This window comes from Anolis sagrei, chromosome 9 (assembly GCF_037176765.1).
Source record: "Anolis sagrei isolate rAnoSag1 chromosome 9, rAnoSag1.mat, whole genome shotgun sequence".
Classification (NCBI taxonomy): Eukaryota; Metazoa; Chordata; class Lepidosauria; order Squamata; family Dactyloidae; genus Anolis; species Anolis sagrei.
Genome location: NC_090029.1, coordinates 2,905,522 through 2,926,668, shown reverse-complemented (window position 1 = coordinate 2,926,668; position 21,147 = coordinate 2,905,522). Strand labels below are relative to the sequence as shown.

Below are 21,147 nucleotides of genomic sequence, written 5' to 3'. Positions count from 1 at the left end.
AAAGTGGAATACACAACATGCAAGTGTGGAGAGGAGCAAACTACAGACCATCTATTACAATGCACCCTGAGCCGTGCCACATGCACAAGGGAGGACTTCTTGCGGCAACACCAGAGGCACTCCAAGGGGCCAGAGACTGGTCAAAGGACATTTAATAAACTACCAAGTTCGCAAACTTTGTGTTTTTTTATCTGTTTGTTTGTTTTGTTCTGTTAGAAATGCAATACAATGGTATGTTTGCTGATGATACAATAAATAAATACCTAGTTTCCAACAGACCCCTCAACCTCCGAGGATGCCTGCCACATAGAGAGAATGCTTCCGGAAGATGGTCAGACAGCCCAGAAAAAAAAACTCACAGCAACACAGAACACTAACTACATTTTTGTGACACCGATACGCTGCTGTATGTGTTGCTCATTGGACCAGACCTGGTGATTCCGATGTAGGAGATCTCCTGCTTGTTCTGGTTGTTGACCAGAGAGAGGCCCAGGCTGTGGAGGGCCAGGCTGACCTCCTGCTCGGGTTGTTCCAGCTCCTCTGCCTGCCGGGCTTTGGACACCAGCGCCACGTCCTCCGTGAAGAGCAGCACACGCTGCCGTCCATCCAGGAAGGAGACCCAGTGGATCTGCGTGTTGGAGTTGTAGGGGAACTGCCCGCAGTTGTCCTACGTGGAGGTGGCAGAGACAAAAAGAGACATGTGGTAGCACAGGCACTTAACACACCCAAGCAAACAAGTGATGGGAGTCTAGAAAATCTCCTACTCAGCTACAATGGATCGGGCCCAGCCTACTTAACATATCGCATCTCCTCCTTTGAATCCACATGAGCCCTGAAGATCATGAGGAGAGGCCCCACTCTCAGTCCCACCTTTGGGACCGAGAGGGCTTACTCTCAGTCCCACCATCGCAAGTGCAATTGGTGGAAACAAGAGAGAGGGCCTTTTCGGTGGTGGCCCCACGGCTATGGAACTCTCTTCCTGTTGGGGTTCAGCCTCTGTGTGACCCTGTACCTGATTCTTTGATTGTATTTCCTGATGCCAATGTAGATGTCAGTGTTGATTCTGAGGCCAATGTAGATGTTAATACTGATGATGGGTTGAATAGTGAAAGTCCTACACCCTTGGAAAGTGAAAGTCAAAGTTCCCATGAGAACATTCATTCCGAACCAAGCGGAGAAGTTTCACTCCCTTGCGGAGAAGTTTCACTCCCTTTTTCTCCCAACCTTAGTTCCCCAGAGAATCTGACACCTGGTCAGCCTAATGAGGGAAGGAGGGGGCAGATTCGACAGAGCAGGGGAGAAGCACAACGTTTACGGAGGTCAGAAAGATTGAGAGAAATGCAAACAAAAACTTCAGGCGTGTCTCGTAATAGATTTCTCTCCTTTAAGAGTGCCGGGTCTGAAGCTGCCTTCAGACCAGGCATCGTTCCAGTTTCCAAGTGCATGCCTGTGGAGGCCTCCTGATTCAAGTGGTTGGGTTTCTCGTAGTTTCTCAAGTTGTTCCAAGTGCCGTTAGCTGGGAGCTAGCAGATTTCATGATTCATCAAGGGTAAATCATCGTTTGCTGTGTTTTTTTATGGACTCGTTCATGGACATTGCTTGTTGCTGTTTTGCTATGGTTTTTACTTACCTCTGATTTTTCCTCTGCTTTGCATTCAACGTGTTTCAATGAAAAGGATTGGAAAGTGAAAGTCAAAGTTCCCATGAGAACATTCATTCCGAACCAAGCGGAGAAGTTTCACTCCCTTTTTCTCCCAGCCTTAGTCCCTCAGAGAATCTGACACCTGGTCAGCCTAATGAGGGAAGGAGGGGCAGATTTGGCAGAGCAGGGGAGAAGCACAAAGTTTACGGAGGTCAGAAAGATTGAGAGAAATGCAAACAAAAACTTCAGGCGTGTCTCGTAATAGATTTCTCTCCCTTTAAGAGTGCCGGGTCTGAAGCTGCCTTCAGACCAGGCATCGTTCCAGTTTCCAAGTGCATGTCTGTGGAGGCCTCCTGATTCAAGTGACTGGGTTTCTCGTAGTTTCTCGTAGATTGTATTCCTGCAGTCAAGTGTGGTGGATTGTTGTCAAGAGGGTCCAGTTTCTTGCTCTGGGTCACAACACTTCCTAAATTATTGTTCAGGTACCAAGTAAAAACTTTCCTGTGGAAACAGGCCTTCCCTTAAGGAGAATACATGCCAGATCTACCATTCTGCTTCTTACTTCTACCTTCTCTTTGGGTCAACTTGATCTCTTTCTACCTTTTGCACAGATCTCCACACTTGGCTTTAGTGAAGCTTTAGTAACATCTTATCTTTCTCATATTCCGTCACTCCTTCTTTGCTTCCTCCTCCCTTCCCTTCTCTCTTTAACCCATTCTAACTTTGTGCAATTTACTTTACACATTTCCCAGTCCCAACAGTAGTCAGAAACAATGACTCCTTAAGTTCCGGAATTAAAGAGGCTCCAGCAAGTCTGAGAATAATCAAGAACAACAACAACATGGGTTAAGTGCGTATACAATAAACTACTTGAATGGGCGACAGAGACCGAAGCCGTAAAGGAATGTATGATAAAATGGGCAAAAAACATCGGCAGGACAATAAAATTCAAAGAGTGGGAATTGATCTGGTCAAAAAAAAATCAAATATACATCACAAATTTAAAAGAAAACTGGTATAAGATGTTTTATAGGTGGTACATGACGCCACAAAAACTAGGCCTAATGTACAAAAGAACTGGAAATGTGAAGATCAAACTGGAACCTTTTACCACCTATGGTGGACGTGCTCCAGAATCAAAACCTACTAGAATACAAGAAAGCTGCGAGAAGATAATACAAACAAAAATAGAAATGAATCCAGAACACTTCCTATTAGGAATATTCGACGAACGGATCGAGCTCGACTCCAACAAAGACATCCTACTGACTTACTTAACCACTGCGGCAAGAATGGCCTTGGCCAAAAAATGGAAACTAAGAGAAACGCCCACAAGAGAAGAATGGTTAAATAAAGTTATAGACATAAAAGAGATGGATATTCTGACCTATGCTCTAAAAGATACGCAAGGAAGACCGCTTAAGAGGACAGACTGGGATTTGTTCAATGACTTTGTGGACAATCCCCAAGAAGAAGAAAAATAAAGATGATTATTACACAAGTAAAGAAGAAGAAGAAGAAGAAGAAGAAGAAGAAGAAGAAGAAGAAAGCGGCAGGAGACAGAGAAATGAGAATAAAAGGGTAAAGCCACAGGATGAGAATTACTTCTAAGACGAGAAGAACATGATGCGGGAAAGGAGATTTGGAAGTCAAAAATTCCACTCACAACACCTCCAAACCCTATCCCTCTCCTTACCATGAGCCATCCCTGCATGTCCCCAAACCCATTATGTTAATTTATGTTTGTTTGTTTTTTTTCTTTGTTTGTTTGTTTTTTCTTTCTCTTCTTCTTCTCTCTCTTCTATCTCCCCCTTTTGAAGATCCCTAAGATTTACCCTACTGACCTTACCCTTTATCCCAAGACATACCCCTCACAAGTTTTTATCCTGTTGTAAATATGAAAATGTATGCAATAAAAAGTACTTTAAAAAAAAGAACAACAACAGAAAGCGCTCCATAAGGAGACCTTTCCCCTCTTCCAAAGTGTGCCAGATCTGCAGGAATGCAGCGTTCTGAACATCCACCTCCTTCCAAGAAGCCTGAATGAAGAAGGATGGTGAGTATGAACGTTGAATGTATGGATTATGAGTGAATGTTTAAATGAACGTGATGTTTCCCCTTTTTGTCTGTGTAACCAACACAGCTGTCATAAAACCAGTACTGGATCTGTGCGTTTACTTTCTTTCCCTGAATTTTTCAGATACTCTGTCCCACTGAAAAAGTATTCATGACTCTCATTTTCCTTTACATACCTTCAGGAGGTCGTCTTCCCCAAAGTTCTGTGCATAGGCCCAGCTTAGTTTTCTGACTCCAGTGGGGTCTGCCCAGGCAAACAGCCGCACCTCCCTCGGCTTGAGCTCCACTTCTTCTTGGGAGCCGCTGCACAAGGAAAAACCATGACACTGACATGGATGCAACAAAGCAAAACCCAACATGCACCTAACGCTGAAAGCCAAACCATTTTCTTCCAAAATATGGGAGTGTAATAAGAAATTCAATGTGTATATTTGATAAATGTGAATTTAATATGATGTGAGGGAATGAATGGAAGAATGGAAGGATGTGTGGTTGGAGTTAATAATTGTGGAAACACCAGTGTAGTATTAAGGACTGCAATGCCAATGCATTGCAGGCCTTAATATTGCAATGCAAGCCAATGGGATTTTGGCCTGCATCAATAGGAACATAGTGTCTAGATCTAGGGAAGTCATGCTCCCCATGTTCTATTCTGCCTTGGTTAGACTACACCTGGAATATTGTGTCCAATTCTGGGCACCACAATTCAACAGAGATATTGACTCTAAGCTGGAATGTGTCCAGAGGAAGAGGGCAACTAAAATGATCAAGGGTCTGGAGAACAAGCCCTATGATGAGCGGCTTAAGGAGCTGGGCATGTTTAGCTTGAAGAAGAGAAGGCTGAGAGGAGATATGATAGCCATGTATAAATATGTGAGAAGAAGCCACAGGGAGGAGGGAGCAGATCAAGGGTCTGGAGAACAAGCCCTATGAGGAGCGGTTTAAGGAGCTGGGTATGTTTAGCCTGAAGAAGAGAAGGCTGAGAGGAGATATGATAGCCATGTATAAATACGTGAGAGGAAGCCACAGGGAAGAGGAAGAAGCAAGCTTGTTTTCTCCTTCCTTGGAGACTAGGACGCGGAACAATGGATTCAAACTACAAGAAAGGAGATTCCATCTGAACATGAGGAAGAACTTCCTGACTGTGAGAGCCGTTCAGCAGTGGAACTCTCTGCCCCGGAGTGTGGTGGAGGCTCCTTATCTGTAGTTTTTAAACAGAGGCTGGATGGCCATCTGTCAGGGGTGATTTGAATGCAATATTCCTGCTTCTTGGCAGGAATGTGAATTCTGAGGCCAATTTAGATGGATGGCCCATGAGGTCTCTTCCAACTCTTTTGATTCTATGACTCTATGACTAACTACCTGCTTGCTAGACTTGCTAATGAGAAAAGAACGGGACAGTGATAAAGGAAATGTTTACAACATTCCTTATGTGTTGGGGTTCAGCCTGTGTGTGAACCTGAACCTGATTCTCTGATTGTATTCCCTGATGCCAATGTAGATGTCAATGCGAATTCTGAGGCCAATTTAGATGATGATGGTTTGAGTAGTGAAAATCCTACAGCCTTGGAAAGTGAAAGTCAGAATTCCCATGAGATCATGCATTCCGAGCCGAGTGGAGAAGTTTCACTCCCTTTTCCTCCCAGCCTTAGTTCTCCAGAGAATCTGACACCTGGTCTGCCTAATGAGGATAGGCGGGGGCAGATTTGGCAGAGCCAGGGGGAAGCACAAAGTTTACGTAGGTCAGCCAGATTGAGAGAAATGCAAACAAAAACTTCAGGCGTGTCTCACAATAGATTTCTTGGCCTTAAATATGCCTGGCATTGTTCCAGATTTTGCATTGTTCCAGGAGACCAGAGTTTGCAGGTCTCCTGATTCAAGTGGCCTTGTTCCTCGGAGGTTTTCTAGTTGTTCCAAGTACTGTTTGTGGATTGCTAACAGGTTCCAGGATTCAGCAGTTTTGCTGTGGGTTTTATTATCTTGTTTATGGACATTTCTTGTTGCTGATTTTTACTGTGACTTTTTAACTTTGCATTTCTCCTCTATTTTGTATTCATCCTTCATCAATAAAAAGGATTGTTTTCCTGAAGTCAAGTGTGGTGGATGGGTGTCTGAGGGTCCAGTTTCCTGCTCTGGGTTGCAACATTATGTTAAGAAGGAAGTCAACATAAGATCAACACCAATCAAGAAGATCAACATCTGGCCAGGAAACTGAGATGGAACCAGGATGGAAGTTGTCTATTATCAATTTACAACTTTGGGACTACATGTGTGTACATGTGGTGTGAATGTAGAGTGAAAATGTAATTCCCCTTTGTTTGTTTGTTAACCAATGTAACTGTAAATCCAATGTAGTTGCACAGAATCTGTATGTCTGTATGTCCATTCTTTGTCTAAATGTTTTTCTGTAATCTGATATACGCTTTCACACTGGAAATTGCAATACAAAGAACCTATGCTTCAAAGTTATTGAAAAGTCATTTATGACAGGAGAAGACTTCTTCCCGTACCTCTGCTTGTATTTCAGCGCAACCCACGGCGTGTGGTTGATGATCAAGGCCGGCGCAGCTCCCTCGTGGTAGTCGGAGAAGGTGATGACGATGGAGTGCTCAGAGACATTCACATCGACTAGAATACCTGTATTCTGTTGAAAGAAAGTAGGCGATAGTCAAATCGATACCAGGCATAGGCAAACCTCGGCCCTCTTTCTATATGTCTCTCCCACAATTCCAAAAAGTCGCTAATAAACCAAGTTAATTGCTGGTTTAACTGTATTTCATCGCATAATAGTCGCACCTCCATTTTTTGGGTTCCTCGCATAAGAGGAACTGATTATTTCCTTTTTTCTAATTTAAAGTTAGATTTTATTTAAAAGCCTAACATGGGCATGGGCAAACTTTGGCCCTCCAGGTGTTTTGGACTTCAACTCTCACAATTTCTAACAGCCAGTTACAAAGCAAGGTAACTCATATGTTAACTGTATTTCATTGCATAATAGTTGCACCCCCATTTTTTGGGTGGCAAGATAGGTGTGTTTGTGTTCCTCGCATAAGAGGAACTGATTAAAGTTAGATTTAATTTAAAGACCTAATGAACCAAGTTAACTGTTGGTTTAATTGTATTTCATCGCATAATAGTCGCACCCCCATTTTTTGGGTGGCAAGATTGGCGTTTTTGTGTTCACCTCAGAGGAACAGATTACTTCCTTCCTTCTAATTTAAAGTTAGATTTTATTTAACGGCCTAACATGGCTATGGGCAAACTTTGGCCCTCCAGGTTTTTTGGACTTCAACTCTCACAATTCCTAACAGCCAGTTACAAAGCAAGGCAACTGACATGTTAACTGTATTTCATCGCATAATAGTCACACCCCCATTTTTGGGGCAGCAAGATTGGTGTTTCTGTGTTCCTTTCGTAAGAGTCGCATAGTTATTTGGGAGTGATTCCTTCCTTCCTTCTAATTTAAAGTTAGATTTGAAGGTCTAACACAGGCATGGGCAAACTTTAGCCCTCCAGGTGTTTTGGACTTCAACTTTCACAATTCCTAACACCCAGTCACAAAGCAAGGTAACTGACGTGTTAACTGTATTTCATCGCGTAATAGTCGCATCGCCATTTGTTGGGATTTATTTATTTATTATTTATTTATTTAGCAATTTTGTATACCGGTCTTCTCCCCTCTATCGGGGGACTCGGGCCGGTTTCCAACAATAATATCACAAAACAATCATTAAAAACATCATATAACATGTTCAATTAAAACGTTAAAACAGCAAAATGCAATCACATAATAACAATGGTCAGTCGTCATAGTGAATTTGTTGTCCGTCATTCATCGTCATCCATCCGATCACAGAAATATTGATTCACTTGTCGAAAGCCAAAGCCCAAAGCCCAAACCCCATAGGGATGGCAAAATTGGTATTTTTGTGTTCCTTTTGTAAAAGTCGCATTGCTATTCGGGGCCGATTCCTTCCTTCCTTCTTAATTTGAAGTTAGATTTGAAGGCCTAACACAGGCATGGGCAAACTTCAGGTGTTTTGAACTTCAACTCTCACAATTCCTAACACCCAGTCACAAAGCAAGGTAACTGACGTGTTAACTGTATTTCATCGCATAATAGTCGCATCGCCATTTTTTGGGTGGCAAAATTGATATTTTTATGTTCCTTTTGTAAGAGTCGCATTGCTGTTCGGGACTGAATCAGTCCCGAACAGCAATGCGATTCTTACAAAAGGAACACAAAAATACCAATTTTGCCACCCAAAAAATGGCGATGCGACTATTATGCGATGAAATACCTTCTTAATTTAAAGTTAGATTTGAAGGCCTAACACGGGCATGGCTAAACTTTGGCCCTCCAGGTGGACGTCAACTCTCACAATTCCTAAGTCCAAAACACCTGGAGGGAGGGCCGAAGTTGGCACATGCCCAATCGATACCTTGATGCCCAGAGAAACAAAATACCTGCCATCACTTTTACCGTGAAACTCACAATAGCAAGAAAGACAATAGATGCATAACAGGTGCTGTTGCAACCCAGAGCAGGAAACGAGACCATAAGATAACAATCCACCACACTTGACTGTGGGGAAAAACAATCCCTTTTTATTGATGAAAAATGGTTACAAAATAGAGGAAAATGCAAAGTCAAAAAGCCACAGTAAAATTCAGCAGTCAGGAATATGCATGAATTAGGTCAAAATTCCAATAGCAACACTGTAAAACCTGGAACCTGTTAGCAATCCACTAACCCTACTTGGAGCACTAGAAGCCTCTTGGGATGTAGGCCACGGGAAACAGGGAAATCTGCCAAGGTAATGCCTCAGTCTAAACGATGCCTGATCTAACGAGACAACCAGGCGAGAGGCACTTAAAACTGAAGAAACTGTTTCGTGACACGCCTCCAGGCTTTGAAGCCTGAGCTTCCTTTTCCCTTAATCTGCTTGACCTTCGCAGACTCTGCGATTCACTCCTGTTTTTCCAAATCTGTCCTTTTCTATCCTCATTAAGGAAGCCAGGTGTTAGCTCCTCTGGAGAGCTATTTTTATTACCATCAGGGAGAAATACATTTTCAGTAGCATCAGGACAAACAATCAGAGAATCATGTTCAGGTTCAGCAATCAGAGAATCAGGTTCAGGTTCACACGCAGGCTGAACCCCAACAGGTGCATCACGTTAGAACTGGCATTGAGCAATCCTACGGAGGAGAGGCCTCTCCAAAACACCCTGTCTGCACAACGTGAGCGAGAAAATAACCTCACCAGTTCTTCCAAGCTGAGCAAAGTCCCATTATCCTGTCGGTTGTAGAAGAAGGTTCTGGAAACGCGGTCGCAGCCGACAACCCGAAGGCAGAGCTTTCCAGACAGGTTTTCTGGCCAAAATGGCAGGCACTGAGGGGAAAATGACAGAAATCTGTATTGGCATCTATATAAAGAAAAGTGTAATGTTCGTTTGTGGGATTAACAGAACTCAAAAACCACTGGACGGATTGACACCAAATTTGGACACTATACCCCTAACGGACCAACAAGTGACCATCACTCATAAAAACACTGAAACACACAGTGGAAGGGACTTAAAAAGCCAAAACAAAAAACACATTAAAATGCATGTGCAAAAACACATATATACACAAACACACATATATATCTATATAAATAAAAATGTAATGTTTGTTTGTGGGATTAACAGAACTCAATTAACAGAGCTCTTCCGAATCGCCGCTTGTCGCCAGGGAGGTAGCTCTTGCAACCCAGATCAGGAAACGAGACCATAAGATTAAATCCACCACACTTGACTGTGGGAAAAAACAATCCTTTTATATTGATGAAAAATGGTTACAAAATAGAGGAAAATGCAAAGTCAAAATGCCACAGTAAAACTCAGCAGTCAGGAATATCTCTGAACTAGATCAAAATTCCAAAAGCAACACTATAAAAACCTGGAACCTGTTAGCATTTCACTAACCGTACTTGGAAACTAGAAGCCTCTGGGAATGCAGGCCATGGGAAACGGGAACTCAGCCAAGGTAATGCCTCAGTCTAAACGATGCCTGATCTAACGAGACAGCCCGGGGGGAGACACTTAAAACTAAAGAAACTGTTTCGGGACATGCCTCCAGGCTTGGAAACCTCCTTTTCCTTTAATCTACTTGACCTTCGCAGGCTCTGTGATTCACTCCTGTTTTTCCAAATCTGTACTCTTCTATCCTCATTAAAAAAAGGCAGGTGTTCGCTCCTCTGGAGAGTTATCACCGCTTGATTCTGAAACATTCTCATCAGGATGTGTAGTTTCACTTTCCCAGCCACTGCCCTCAGAATCAACAGTTTCCAAACTATCAGGGAAAAATAAATGTTCAGTAGCCTGTTCAGTTGCATCAGGAAATACAATCAAAGAATCAGGTTCAGGTTCACACGGAGGCTGAGGGTCAGGTTCACACGGAGGCTGAAGGTCAGGTTCACACGGAGGCTGAACCCCAACAGTAGCTACGCCCACCTCGCAAAGCCCACCTCGCAAAGCCGCCGATGCAAAGAGTAAGGAGGTGGGTGTGGGTAAGAACAGCTGTTCCTGAAGGCCATGCCCCCAGCATTTACAATTCACTGGCGGAAGTCGTAAGGAAGATGGTGGACGCGGCTTTGATATGGCAAAAACACTTCCGGGTTGCCAAAACGTGTCGATATCACTTCAAAAGGTAATTTATTTACGATTTCATTGCGAGTTAAGAAACTTACGACTTGGATCAACCAACCCTAGTATCTATTACAGATCAACCTGATACTGTTCTCACACAGTTTCAGCTTGAATCTTTTGAACCTATAAGCTCTAACATTCAGAGCAAGGAATTAACATTGGTTTCACAAACAATACATAGCAGATAGATTCAAATGATAAATGCACCTCTGAAGATGAAAAGTAGCTCCACTTGTTTGTAGGCATCGAGCCATCCGCTCCCATTTCGCCCACTTCCAGCTCCAAGGAGGACTTGTTGGCAATGGTGTAGAATGGGGTCAAGGTGACAATCCGGGTCAGGTTGAAGCTGCTCATCTTGATGCTCACGCCGACCTGGAAACAGAAGAGGATTCAAATGTATATTCACACAGGCCTTCCTGCTTCAAGCGTGCAATAAACATTATCTGTTGCAACCCAGAGCAGGAAATGAGACCATAAGATAACAATCCACCACACTTGACTGTGGGGAAAAACAATCCCTTTTTATTGATGAAAAATGGTTACAAAACAGAGGGAAATGCAAAGTCAAAAAACCACAGTAAAATGCAGCAGTCAGGAATATCCATGAACATGCAAAAGCAACACTGTAAAAACCTGGAACCTGTTAGCAAACCACTAACCGTACTTGGAGCACTAGAAGCCTCTTGGGATGTAGGCCACGGGAAACAGGGAAATCTGCCAAGGTAACGCCTCAGTCTAAACGCTGCCTGATCTAACGAGACAACCCGGCGAGAGGCAATTAAAACTGAAGAAACTATTTCGTGACATGCCTCCAGGCTTTGAAGCCTGTGCTTCCTTTTCCCTTAATCTGCTTGACCTTCGCAGGTTCTGCGATTCACTCTTGTTTTTCCAAATCTGTCTTTTTCTATCCTCATTAAGGAAGCCAGGTGCTAACTCCTCTGGAGAGCTATCACCACTTGGTTCTGAAACATTCTCATCAGGATGCGTAGTTTCACTTTCCAAGCCACTGACCTCAGAATCAACATTTTCAATACCATCAAGGAGAAATACATGTTCAGTAGCGTCAGGAAATACAATCAGAGAATCAGGTTCAGGTTCACACGTAGACTGAACCCCAACATTATCTTAGCACTGTAAGAGCGAGAGGATTACCAGAAAATCCATAGCGTTGGCCGGGCATTTCACGCATCCGTAACTTCCGACGGTATCCAGAGAGAAACTGTTAGACCAGGTGCTGGTCGAGATGCTTAACTGGATCTTCAGGGAGAAAAGAAGGAAGGAAGGGATTAGGGCATGCCCAGAAAAATATCCACTTTACAAACAATCGTTTCTGTTTTGAAGCATCATCACACATCCCAAATGTCTGACCACATCTGTGCTACATCTCAGTTGACCAGTGTTAAATAGTCATGAGCCCAGTAACCTTTTCAGCTGTTTAATTCGTGGGTTGCTGTAGGTTTTTTCGGGCTATATGACCATGTTCTAGAGGCATTCTTTCCTGATGTTTCGCCTGCATCTGTGGCAAGCATGCTCAGAGGTAGTGAGGTCTGTTTGAACTAGGAAAATGGGATTATATATCTGTGGCGTGACCAGGGTGGGACAAAGGACTCTTGTCTGCTGGAGTTAGTAGGCCTGGGCAACCACGGAAAAATTTGTTTCTGAAATCGATTCGTTTTTTGGGGGGTTTTGCGTTTCGATTTTTTAAAGAATTCCGAAATTTTTCTTTTAAAAAGTTCGATATTTACGAAATTTCGTAAATGTAAAAAAAATTACGAAACAATAACGAAACAATTACGAAACAATAACGAATCGATTCGTTAATGGCGGACGCGACTGCGCAATACGCTAAAAAACCTCCAAATGGGACAGGGGGAACTTCTGAAGCATCCCTCTCCCTCTGTTGTTGACTGTTGGTGTGATATTTATAATTTTTTTTCACTAATTAAACAAAAAACAACTATAAAACTTGCCCCAGACATGCGGAAATAATAACGAAACGTCTTCGAAACGATAACGAAACGAATACATAACAAATCCGAAACAATTACGAAACGAATTTAAAAATTCATTTCGTTTTTAAGTTGCTCCAGAATTGTTCGTTATCGCTTCGTTATAAAAAAAAATACGAATTTTTAACGAATTACGAATTTACGAAACGAAACCGCCCAGCCCTAGGAGTTAGGTGTGAATGTTTCAACTGACCACCTTGATTAGCATTGGATGGCCTGGCAGTGCCTAGAGGCAAAAACACTTCCAAAATTGGGGAGTCAGCTCATGCACCATTAAGAGTAAAAGTAAAATTAGAAATAGAGAGAAAAGAAGGAACCTGGAGATATAATACAATTTTAAACAGTAGAGAGCAAGAATATGAAATGATAAGGGTTCATCCCTTGTTAAAGAAGCCTAGCTTGGATCCTATGACCCTTGCCAATTACCGTCCTGTTTCTAACCTGTCATTCTTAGGCAAGGTGATAGAGCGGGCTGTACTGGGACAATTGCAGCAATTCCTGGATGACATAGCTGGCCTGGACCCTTTCCAGTCAGGTTTTCGCCCGGGTCATGGGACGGAGACAGTTCTGGTTGCCATTACGGATGAACTCCGTCGCCAGTCTGACAACGGTGGATCCGCGCTACTGGTACTTCTCGACTTTACCGCAGCGTTTGACACCGTTGACTACGATCTAATGATTCACCGACTTGCCATGTCCGGAGTTCGCGATCAGGCCATTAATTGGTTCAACTCATTTCTCTGGAACTCAACGCGTGGAGTACATGGATCCAGTCTCCTATAGATCTCCCCTCCTATGTGGGGTCCCCCAAGGTGCAATTCTCTCCCCTCTTCTCTTCAAAATCTACGTTAGACCCCTTGCTAGTTTGGCTCGGAGTTTCGGCCTGGACTGCTACCAAACGCGGATGATACCCAACTCCTTCTGCTCCTGGAGCCTGGAGCAACGTCAATTCCAGACAATTTCACCCTATGTCTGGAAGCTCTGTCGAACTGGCTACGTGCTAGCAGACTGAAGGTGAACCCGGAGAAGACTGAGATTCTCTGGCAGGTCTGACTCCTCCGTTGCCCACCTTTGATGGTGCCGCCCTATCTCCATCGACCACTGTTAAGAGCTTAGGTGTCATCCTGGATTCGCAGCTGACAATGGAAGCTCAGGTGGCTGCTGCCAGCAAACAGGCCTTTTTCCATCTACGACAAGCGAGGCAACGGGCACCCTACCTATCTGACGAGGCTCTGGCAACTGTCATCCATGCCACGGTCACGTCTACTCTGGACTACTGCAACGCCCTGTATGTGGGCCTTCCGATGTCTACGACCCGAAAGCTCCATATTGTTCAGAATGCGGCAGCCAGGCTACTCACAAGAACGCCCATGAAATGCCATAGAACACCAGTGCTGCAACATTGGTCTATAACCATGGTCTATATAAGATGCTAGTTCTGACCTTGAAAACTCTTTACGGCCAGGGTCCATCGTACCTTAGGGACCGCCTCTCCTTCTCCCATCATCAGAGGTCGCAACGACCATCCCAACGTGACTTACTCCATATACCGGATCCTAGAGAAGTGCCCTTGGAAAGGACCAGGCGCAGGTGGGCTTTCTCCATTTCTGCCCTTCCTGCCTTATTGTGGGATTCCTTGCCACTCTACATGAGAGTCACGCGTGACTGAGGGCCTTTTACTCTCGCACTTAAGACCTGGCTTTTGACTAGAGCATTCGATCTCTCTTCATTTTTAATTTCTGTATGTATGTATTTTATCTTTTACAATAGAGCTGTAAATCGCCTGGAGCATTCTTGGATGGAGGGCGATTAATAAGTAATTAAATATTATGATAATAAGGAAAGAAATAATCAAGTATTTTGAGACCAATGATAATGGACAAGTAACTAAAGATATAATTTGGGATGCAAGCAAGGCTGTGATAAGGGGTCACTGTATAAGTTTACAGGCAAATCTCAGAAGGAGATGGAGGAATGAACAAGATAAGAGACTAAAAGAAATAGAAGTCTTGCAAGACAGACATAAAAGAACTAGGGATAGAAAGATCTGGATAGAATTAAAGAAGAAGAGAAAACAATTAGAAGCTTTTGAGGAAAGGAATATGATGAATAAGTATCTATATGTTAAAAGTTATTCCCAAAGTTGGAATATAAAATCAATGAAGAGGATGGCTTACTATTTGAAAAAGAAAAAGGAAAAAACCTGGGGAAAGAAATTGAAAGATGAAAAAGGGAGAGAACAAGAGGAGCAGGGGCGGCTCGTCCATTACGCGAAGTAAGCGGTTGCAGAACACTTTTTTGGCAGGGGCGCAGAGGCGCCTCTGTAAATGCCCCTCGACCGCCACTTGAGGAGCGCCCCCTCAGCTCACAACAGCCCTAGCAGTCCGGGGGGAGATTCGGCTTTCTTGCCTCGCTGCTGGGCGATCCTCTTCCCAAAGGGGCCGGGCCCTTGAGCCTCGCCTAGCCCCTCTCGTTCCTGCTCCACCCGGCCACCGGGTGCGCGAGCAGAGCCGGCGCTCAATCGTTCTCCGCGTTCGATCCCTTCCCCATGACCGGCTCCCTTTCCTGATCCCCCGGTGCTCCACCCGCCTCCTCTCCTCTCCCCAATCCGCAAGTGGGCCAAGGGGCAGAGCCACTGCACCTGACCCGCTTCGGGTCCGGAGGCGTGTCTGAAGACCCCAGCGTGCGCACCAAAAGTCGCCTCTTCTCCTGACTTTCTCTTCAGCCATTGGGACCAAGAGAGAGAGAGAGGGGAAGAGAGAGAGCACCTCTGGCTGGAGGTATCTCCCACCTCCGCTCCCTCCTTTGTTTTTGCGCCTACCTTCAGGAAAGGTGGGCATCTCGACCTCTGTCTCCCTCTCTCTCTCTCTCTCTCTCTTGGTCCCAATGGCTGAGGAGAAAGTCAGGAGAAGAGGCAACTTTTGGTGCACACGCCGGGGTCTTCAGGCACGCCTCCGGACCCAAAGCGGGCCAGGCAAGGGAGCAAGTGCGGCAAGTGTAGTTACTGGGATGTATAGTTCACCTACAATCAAAGAGCATTCTGAACTCCACCAATGATGGAATTGAACCAAATATGGCACACAGAACTCCCACGACAAACAGAAAATATATATCAATGATTGGGTGGGGGGGGGGGCACCGAAATACTGTTTGCTTACCATTGAACATTACCTAGGGACGCCTCTGAAGAGGAGCAAAGTAAAATTAGGGAGATAATGGCAAAATATTATAAAGATTTATATAAGGAGGAGAGGGTAGTGCAAGGGAACTTAAACATTAGAGAAAAAAATGCAGAGGAAGATAAAGAGTTATTAAATCAACCAATAACACAAGAGGAAATATTAAGGGTAATTAAAGGGTTAAAGGGAGCTAAGTCACCAGGGCCAGATGGATTCCCAGCGGAATATTACAAAGCATATATTGAAGAATTGGCACCACATTTAACCGAGTTGTTTAATGAAATATACACTAAGCAAAAGGTCCCACAAACCTGGAAGGTATCAGAAATTATTACTATACCAAAAAAGGGAAGAGATTTAACACAACCAGGGTCATACAGGCCTATTAGTCTATGTAATCAAGATTAAAAAATATTTTCAAAACTTTTAGCAAAAAGATTTGAAACAATAATGCCAAGAATGTTTTTTAATGTTTATGTATTGTATGTGAATCTGTGTCCCGGCACTGAATGTTTGCCATGTATATGCTGTGCTCCGCCCTGAGTCCCCTTCGGGGTGAGAAGGGCGGAATATAAATGGTTTAAATAAATAAATAAATAAATAAATAATATTTTCAATATTGTAATAAAGCAAGATTCCCAAAGGTATCTGGTTCGCTCCAATTGAACGCCTGGTTTCAGCCTTACCCAGAGAACTGGGAAGCCCCGACCCTTGAGCGCTCCAGCTGGAGGTCAGCTGTGACCAGCAGTGCTGCAGAATTTGAAGAGGCACGAATGGAAGGTGAAAGATAAATAAATAATATTTTCAATATTGTAATAAATAAATAATAATATTTTCAATATTGTAATAAATAAATAATAATATTTTCAATATTGCAATAAAGCAAGATTCCCAAAGGTATCTGGTTCACTGCAATTGAAAGCCTGGTTTCAGCCTTACCCAGAGAACTGGGAAGCCCTGGCCCTTGAGCACTCCCAGCTGGAGGTCAGCTGTGACCAGCAGTGCTGCAGAATTTGAAGAGGCACGAATGGAAGTTGAAAGAGAGAAACGTGCAAAGAGGAAGGCGCGTCAAGACAACCCCGACTGAGACCGCCTCCCACCTGGAAACCAACGCCCTCACTGCGGGAGAAGATGCGGATCAAGAATAGGGCTCCACAGTCACCTACGGACCCACCAGTACACTGATCGTGGAAGACTATTCTACTCGGTCAACAAGGGATCGCCTAAGTAAGTAAGTAAAGTTCAGCCTTACTTTGTTCTTGCTGAAAATGTTATTCTTCTTGAAGGAGAACAAGACGATGTCCCGATAATCGGCCGGGTGCTTGACGTGGACGTCCTCCGCTCGGTACTGGAGGACGCGGGAGGTCTTGTTGATGATCCAGTAGGGACTGTACACCGAGAGGACCATGCGGCTCCCGACCCGTCGCACGTGGATGTAGATGTCCACCGTCATGGTTTCAGTGGAGTCGGAGGTGAAGCGCACCGGGAAGAACTCGGGCAAATTGTCGGAGACGCGGAAGTGACCGCTCCAGTCTTTCCCCTGGTACTTGGACAGGACCAACTCCATGATTTCGCCACTAATCGTTGCTTGAAGGACGTCGGCGGTGCTCCCTTCCGGAAGCTCGTGGGTTTCTGCCGTTCTCTTAAAAAAACAAAAAAAAAAAAACACACAAAAAAAAAAAACCAGCAGTTCAGCATTGCACTACAAAACACACAATTTTTGTGTCATTTCATGAATGTCATTTCATAATTGAGTTATCATTAAAAAGCTGGATAAAAGTTTACTAAACTTCACAAACTTTTGTTTTTGCTAAGCACATTTGGCTCTAGTTTTTTAATGAATTTCTCGTCGAGTCTCAACGAATTCAACCTTGTTTGTGCCACAAAAACAACCAAGTTTCTGGAGTAGAAGAACTGTTTTCAAAGTAAGAACCACACAACCAAATTGGAAAGAAGACTTTCAACTAGAAAGGCCAATATCCACTAATTGCAGTGATGCAAAAGTATCTAAACTCATAGAAGTTCAATGTATACATACAAATGCAAATGTCAGCAAAACAAAGGAATATTACATTCACATTAAACAAGAATAATTTGTTATTTTCTCAAAAGATGAAAAAAAATCCTCTTCACGGGTGTTGTAGTACAGTGTGCTGATCAAGTTACTACTAGTAGTAGAAGGGGAAAGAGGGCTGCTCAGGTGCTGGGACAAGAGCAGCAGATGAAGTGAATTAGGGAGATATTTGTGACACCTACAGATCATAGAATGATAGAATCATAGAATCAAAGAGTTGGAAGAGACCTCCTGGGCCATCCAGTCCAACCCCATTCTGCCAAAAAGCAGGAATATTGCATTCAAATCACCCCTGACAGATGGCCATCCAGCCTCTGTTTAAAAGCTTCCAAAGAAGGAGCCTCCACCACACTCCGGGGCAGAGAGTTCCACTGCTGAACGGCTCTCACAGTCAGGAAGTTCTTCCTCATGTTCAGAGGGAATCTCCTCTCTTGTAGTTTGAAGCCATTGTTCCCTTGCGTCCTAGTCTCCAAGGAAGCAGAAAACAAGCTTGCTCCCTCCTCCTCCCTGTGGCTTCCTCTCACATATTTATACATGGCCCTCATCATATCTCCTCTCAGCCTTCTCTTCTTCAGGCTAAACATGCCCAGTTCCCTAAGCCGCTCCTCATAGGGCTTGTTCTCCAGACCCTTGATCATTTTAGTCGCCCTCCTCTGGACACATTCCAGCTTGTCAATATCTCTCTTGAATTGTGGTGCCCAGAATTGGACACAATATTCCAGGTGTGGTCTAACCAAAGCGGAATAGAGCATGGGGAGCATGACTTCCCTGGATCTAGACACTAGGCTCCTCTTGATGCAGGCCAAAATCCCATTGGCTTTTTTTGCCGCCACATCACATTGTTGGCTCATGTTTAACTTGTTGTCCACGAGGACTCCAAGATCTTTTAAACACGTACTGCCCTCGAGCCAGGCATTGTCCCCCATTCTGTATCTTTGCATTTCATTTTTTCTGCCAAAGTGGAGTCTCTTGCATTTGTCACTGTTGAACTTCATTTTGTTAGTTTTGGCCCATCATCTCTCTAATCTGTCAAGATTGTTTTTAATCCTGCTCCTGTCCTCTGGAGTCTTGGCTCTCCCTCCCAATTTGGTGTCGTCTGCAAACTTGATGATCCTGCCTTCTAGCCCTTCATCTAAGTCATTAATATAGATCCTGATCAGGACCGGGCCCAGGACGGAACCCTGCGGCACTCCACTTGTCACTTCTTTCCATTAGTGAGCATTAGTGAGCACTCTCTGTGTTCGTCCACTTAACCAATTCCAGATCCACCTCACCGTAGTTTTGCCTCGCCCACATAGGACTAGTTTCCTTGCCAGAAGGTCATGGGGGACCTTGCTGAAATCCAGACACGCTCCATCCACGGCATCATTCCCCGCATCTACCCAGCTTGTAGCTCTATCGAAGAAAGAGATCAGATGAGTCTGGCATGACTTGTTTTTGATAAATCCATGTTGACTATTAGCGATGACCGCATTTGTTTCTAAGTGTTTGCAGACCACTTCCTTCACAATCTTTTCCAGAATCTTGCCCGGTATCGACGTGAGGCTGACTGGACATTGGTCATTGTTTGGGTCATCCTTTTTTCCCTTCTTGAAGATTGGGACCACATTGCCCCTCCTCCAATCTGCTGGAACTTCTCCCGTTCTCCAAGAACTCTCAAAGATGGTTGCCAATGGTTTCGAAATGACTTCCGCTAGTCATTTCGGAACCATTGGCAACCATCTTTGAGAGTTCTTGGAGAACGGGAGAAGTTCCAGCAGATTGGAGGAGGGCCAATGTGGTCCACCTGTGTCGTTCGAAGGTTTTACAGATTCTGAGATGGAGGAGGAGGGAGATGGGAGTAGAGGCTTGAAACGGGTTACTTGGGAGCAAGATTCAGATGAAGAAAGGGAAAGGAAGCGGATCCGTGAAATACTTAATGCTCCAACTGAGGAAGAAGACTTCATGAGGTTTACAGGGAGTGATGGGACTGGGAGTGATGACGGGGAAGAGGATGGGTTAGATTGGATCCGTGTACAAGAGATCGGGGACATATGTACTCAACCCACATCAAGTGAGGAGTTTGAAGGGTTTTCAAGAGACTGGCAACCTGGAAATACATGGGGTGGTCTAAGTCTTGATAGATGCTGGAAAAGTTGGAGGGACGGGCGGTGGCGAGCAGCTGTGGAAGCAAAGGCACCTGAGAGTGATGAGGACAGGGTGGAGTCCAGCTCCATCGCTGATGAGGAGTTATAGGATAAAAGTAAGGTATCAAACTATTGGAACTTTGCAGTAGGCAAAGTGTTGTATTGGGCTTGGGACTTTGTTGCTGCCATTACTCTTGCCTTGGGTCCTCGGACTGCAGATCGCTGTGTTTTCGTGCTTCTACTGAATGGAATCCTGTAAGTGCTGACTTCTACTTCCTTGCTGACTTCGGATTGTTTTTGGGACGACATCGCATTTTGGACTTAACTTCTGCTTTTGGACGTGCCTCGACTTTGGACTGTTTCCTGACTACGTTTTTGCTTGCTCCCACCTTGCCACATTATGTTTATTGAACTCTGTGATTTTGAAGCAGTTTGCTTAAAGTTTTTGTTATCCCAGATTATATTCCTGTATAATCCGGATTATTCTCCAAGTTGCGTTTTTTGCATAGCAGTTTGCTACAGACTTGTTTTCTTGCTAAAGACGAGTTAAGTGTTTCTAAGCTATTTTTGTTACTTTAATAAACCTTGTTTGGACATTTTACTTGTGTTTGGCTCCTTTAAGGCTTCTGGTTCACGACAACGGGTGTGGAAATAGCTCTTGTGTCTTTACTACAGACGAAGAGACACCAAATCCTTGCACAGTAAATGTTTTCTTTATTACACAAGAGTGGACTCCAATATTCACTCACAACCAGTTTCGACTCTCAGGAGTCTTCATCAGGTAGTTGGGTCTATAAACAATACATGTTATTAACACACACATACAATTTGTCAACTGGAAATATCAAGCTTCTAAATACACACACACGCATGGACGCTCCTTACTCACTTAACAAATGAGTAACTACCTGATGAAGACTCCTGAGAGTTGAAACCAGTTGTGAGTGAATGTGCAAGTGAATGAGAGACGCACCTCCAGGAGATAGCGCAAGGAATAGGGCAGCAGGTTCCGTAGGGTGAGGGTGGGGTGGAGGTGGAGGATGTAGGCCGGATCCCAGTCCTCTCCATTGGTGGCAATGAAGCTCAGGGCGTCGGGGACGGCGGTGGAGTTCACGACCAGGGGCAGGAAGCTGGTCTCGGTGGCCGGGCATTGCAGCACGCAGCAGACCTCGCTGCTCCGGTGTAGCTCCTCCCGCCAGGAGATGAAGGTCCGAGAAGGTTCATACCGGCCCTTTAAGACCCCCGTTGGCTGCACGAAGAGCTGGCACCTACACCCCAAAGTTGGAGAAAAATAATAATCATCATAATAACAAATAATAAGGGTAGAGAAGGAAGGAAGGAGAGAAGG

The 21,147-nt window shown here is 44.3% G+C and overlaps 1 protein-coding gene across 3 annotated transcripts in view; it reads right to left on the bottom strand.

Annotated features, from left to right (window-relative positions):
- VPS13C (vacuolar protein sorting 13 homolog C) overlaps positions 1 to 21,147 on the bottom strand; it is a 264,400-nt gene that overhangs the window by 58,220 nt on the left and 185,033 nt on the right. For all 3 annotated transcript variants that reach the window (XM_067471235.1, XM_067471236.1, XM_067471237.1), the window contains exons 60-67: positions 20,773 to 21,067; positions 16,852 to 17,241; positions 11,564 to 11,668; positions 10,619 to 10,783; positions 8,983 to 9,111; positions 6,229 to 6,362; positions 3,895 to 4,021; positions 432 to 667 (exon numbers count right to left, since the gene is read on the bottom strand). In XM_067471235.1, the coding sequence (XP_067327336.1) occupies positions 432 to 667; positions 3,895 to 4,021; positions 6,229 to 6,362; positions 8,983 to 9,111; positions 10,619 to 10,783; positions 11,564 to 11,668; positions 16,852 to 17,241; positions 20,773 to 21,067 (1,581 nt within the window). The remainder of the gene's footprint in view (positions 1 to 431; positions 668 to 3,894; positions 4,022 to 6,228; positions 6,363 to 8,982; positions 9,112 to 10,618; positions 10,784 to 11,563; positions 11,669 to 16,851; positions 17,242 to 20,772; positions 21,068 to 21,147) is intronic.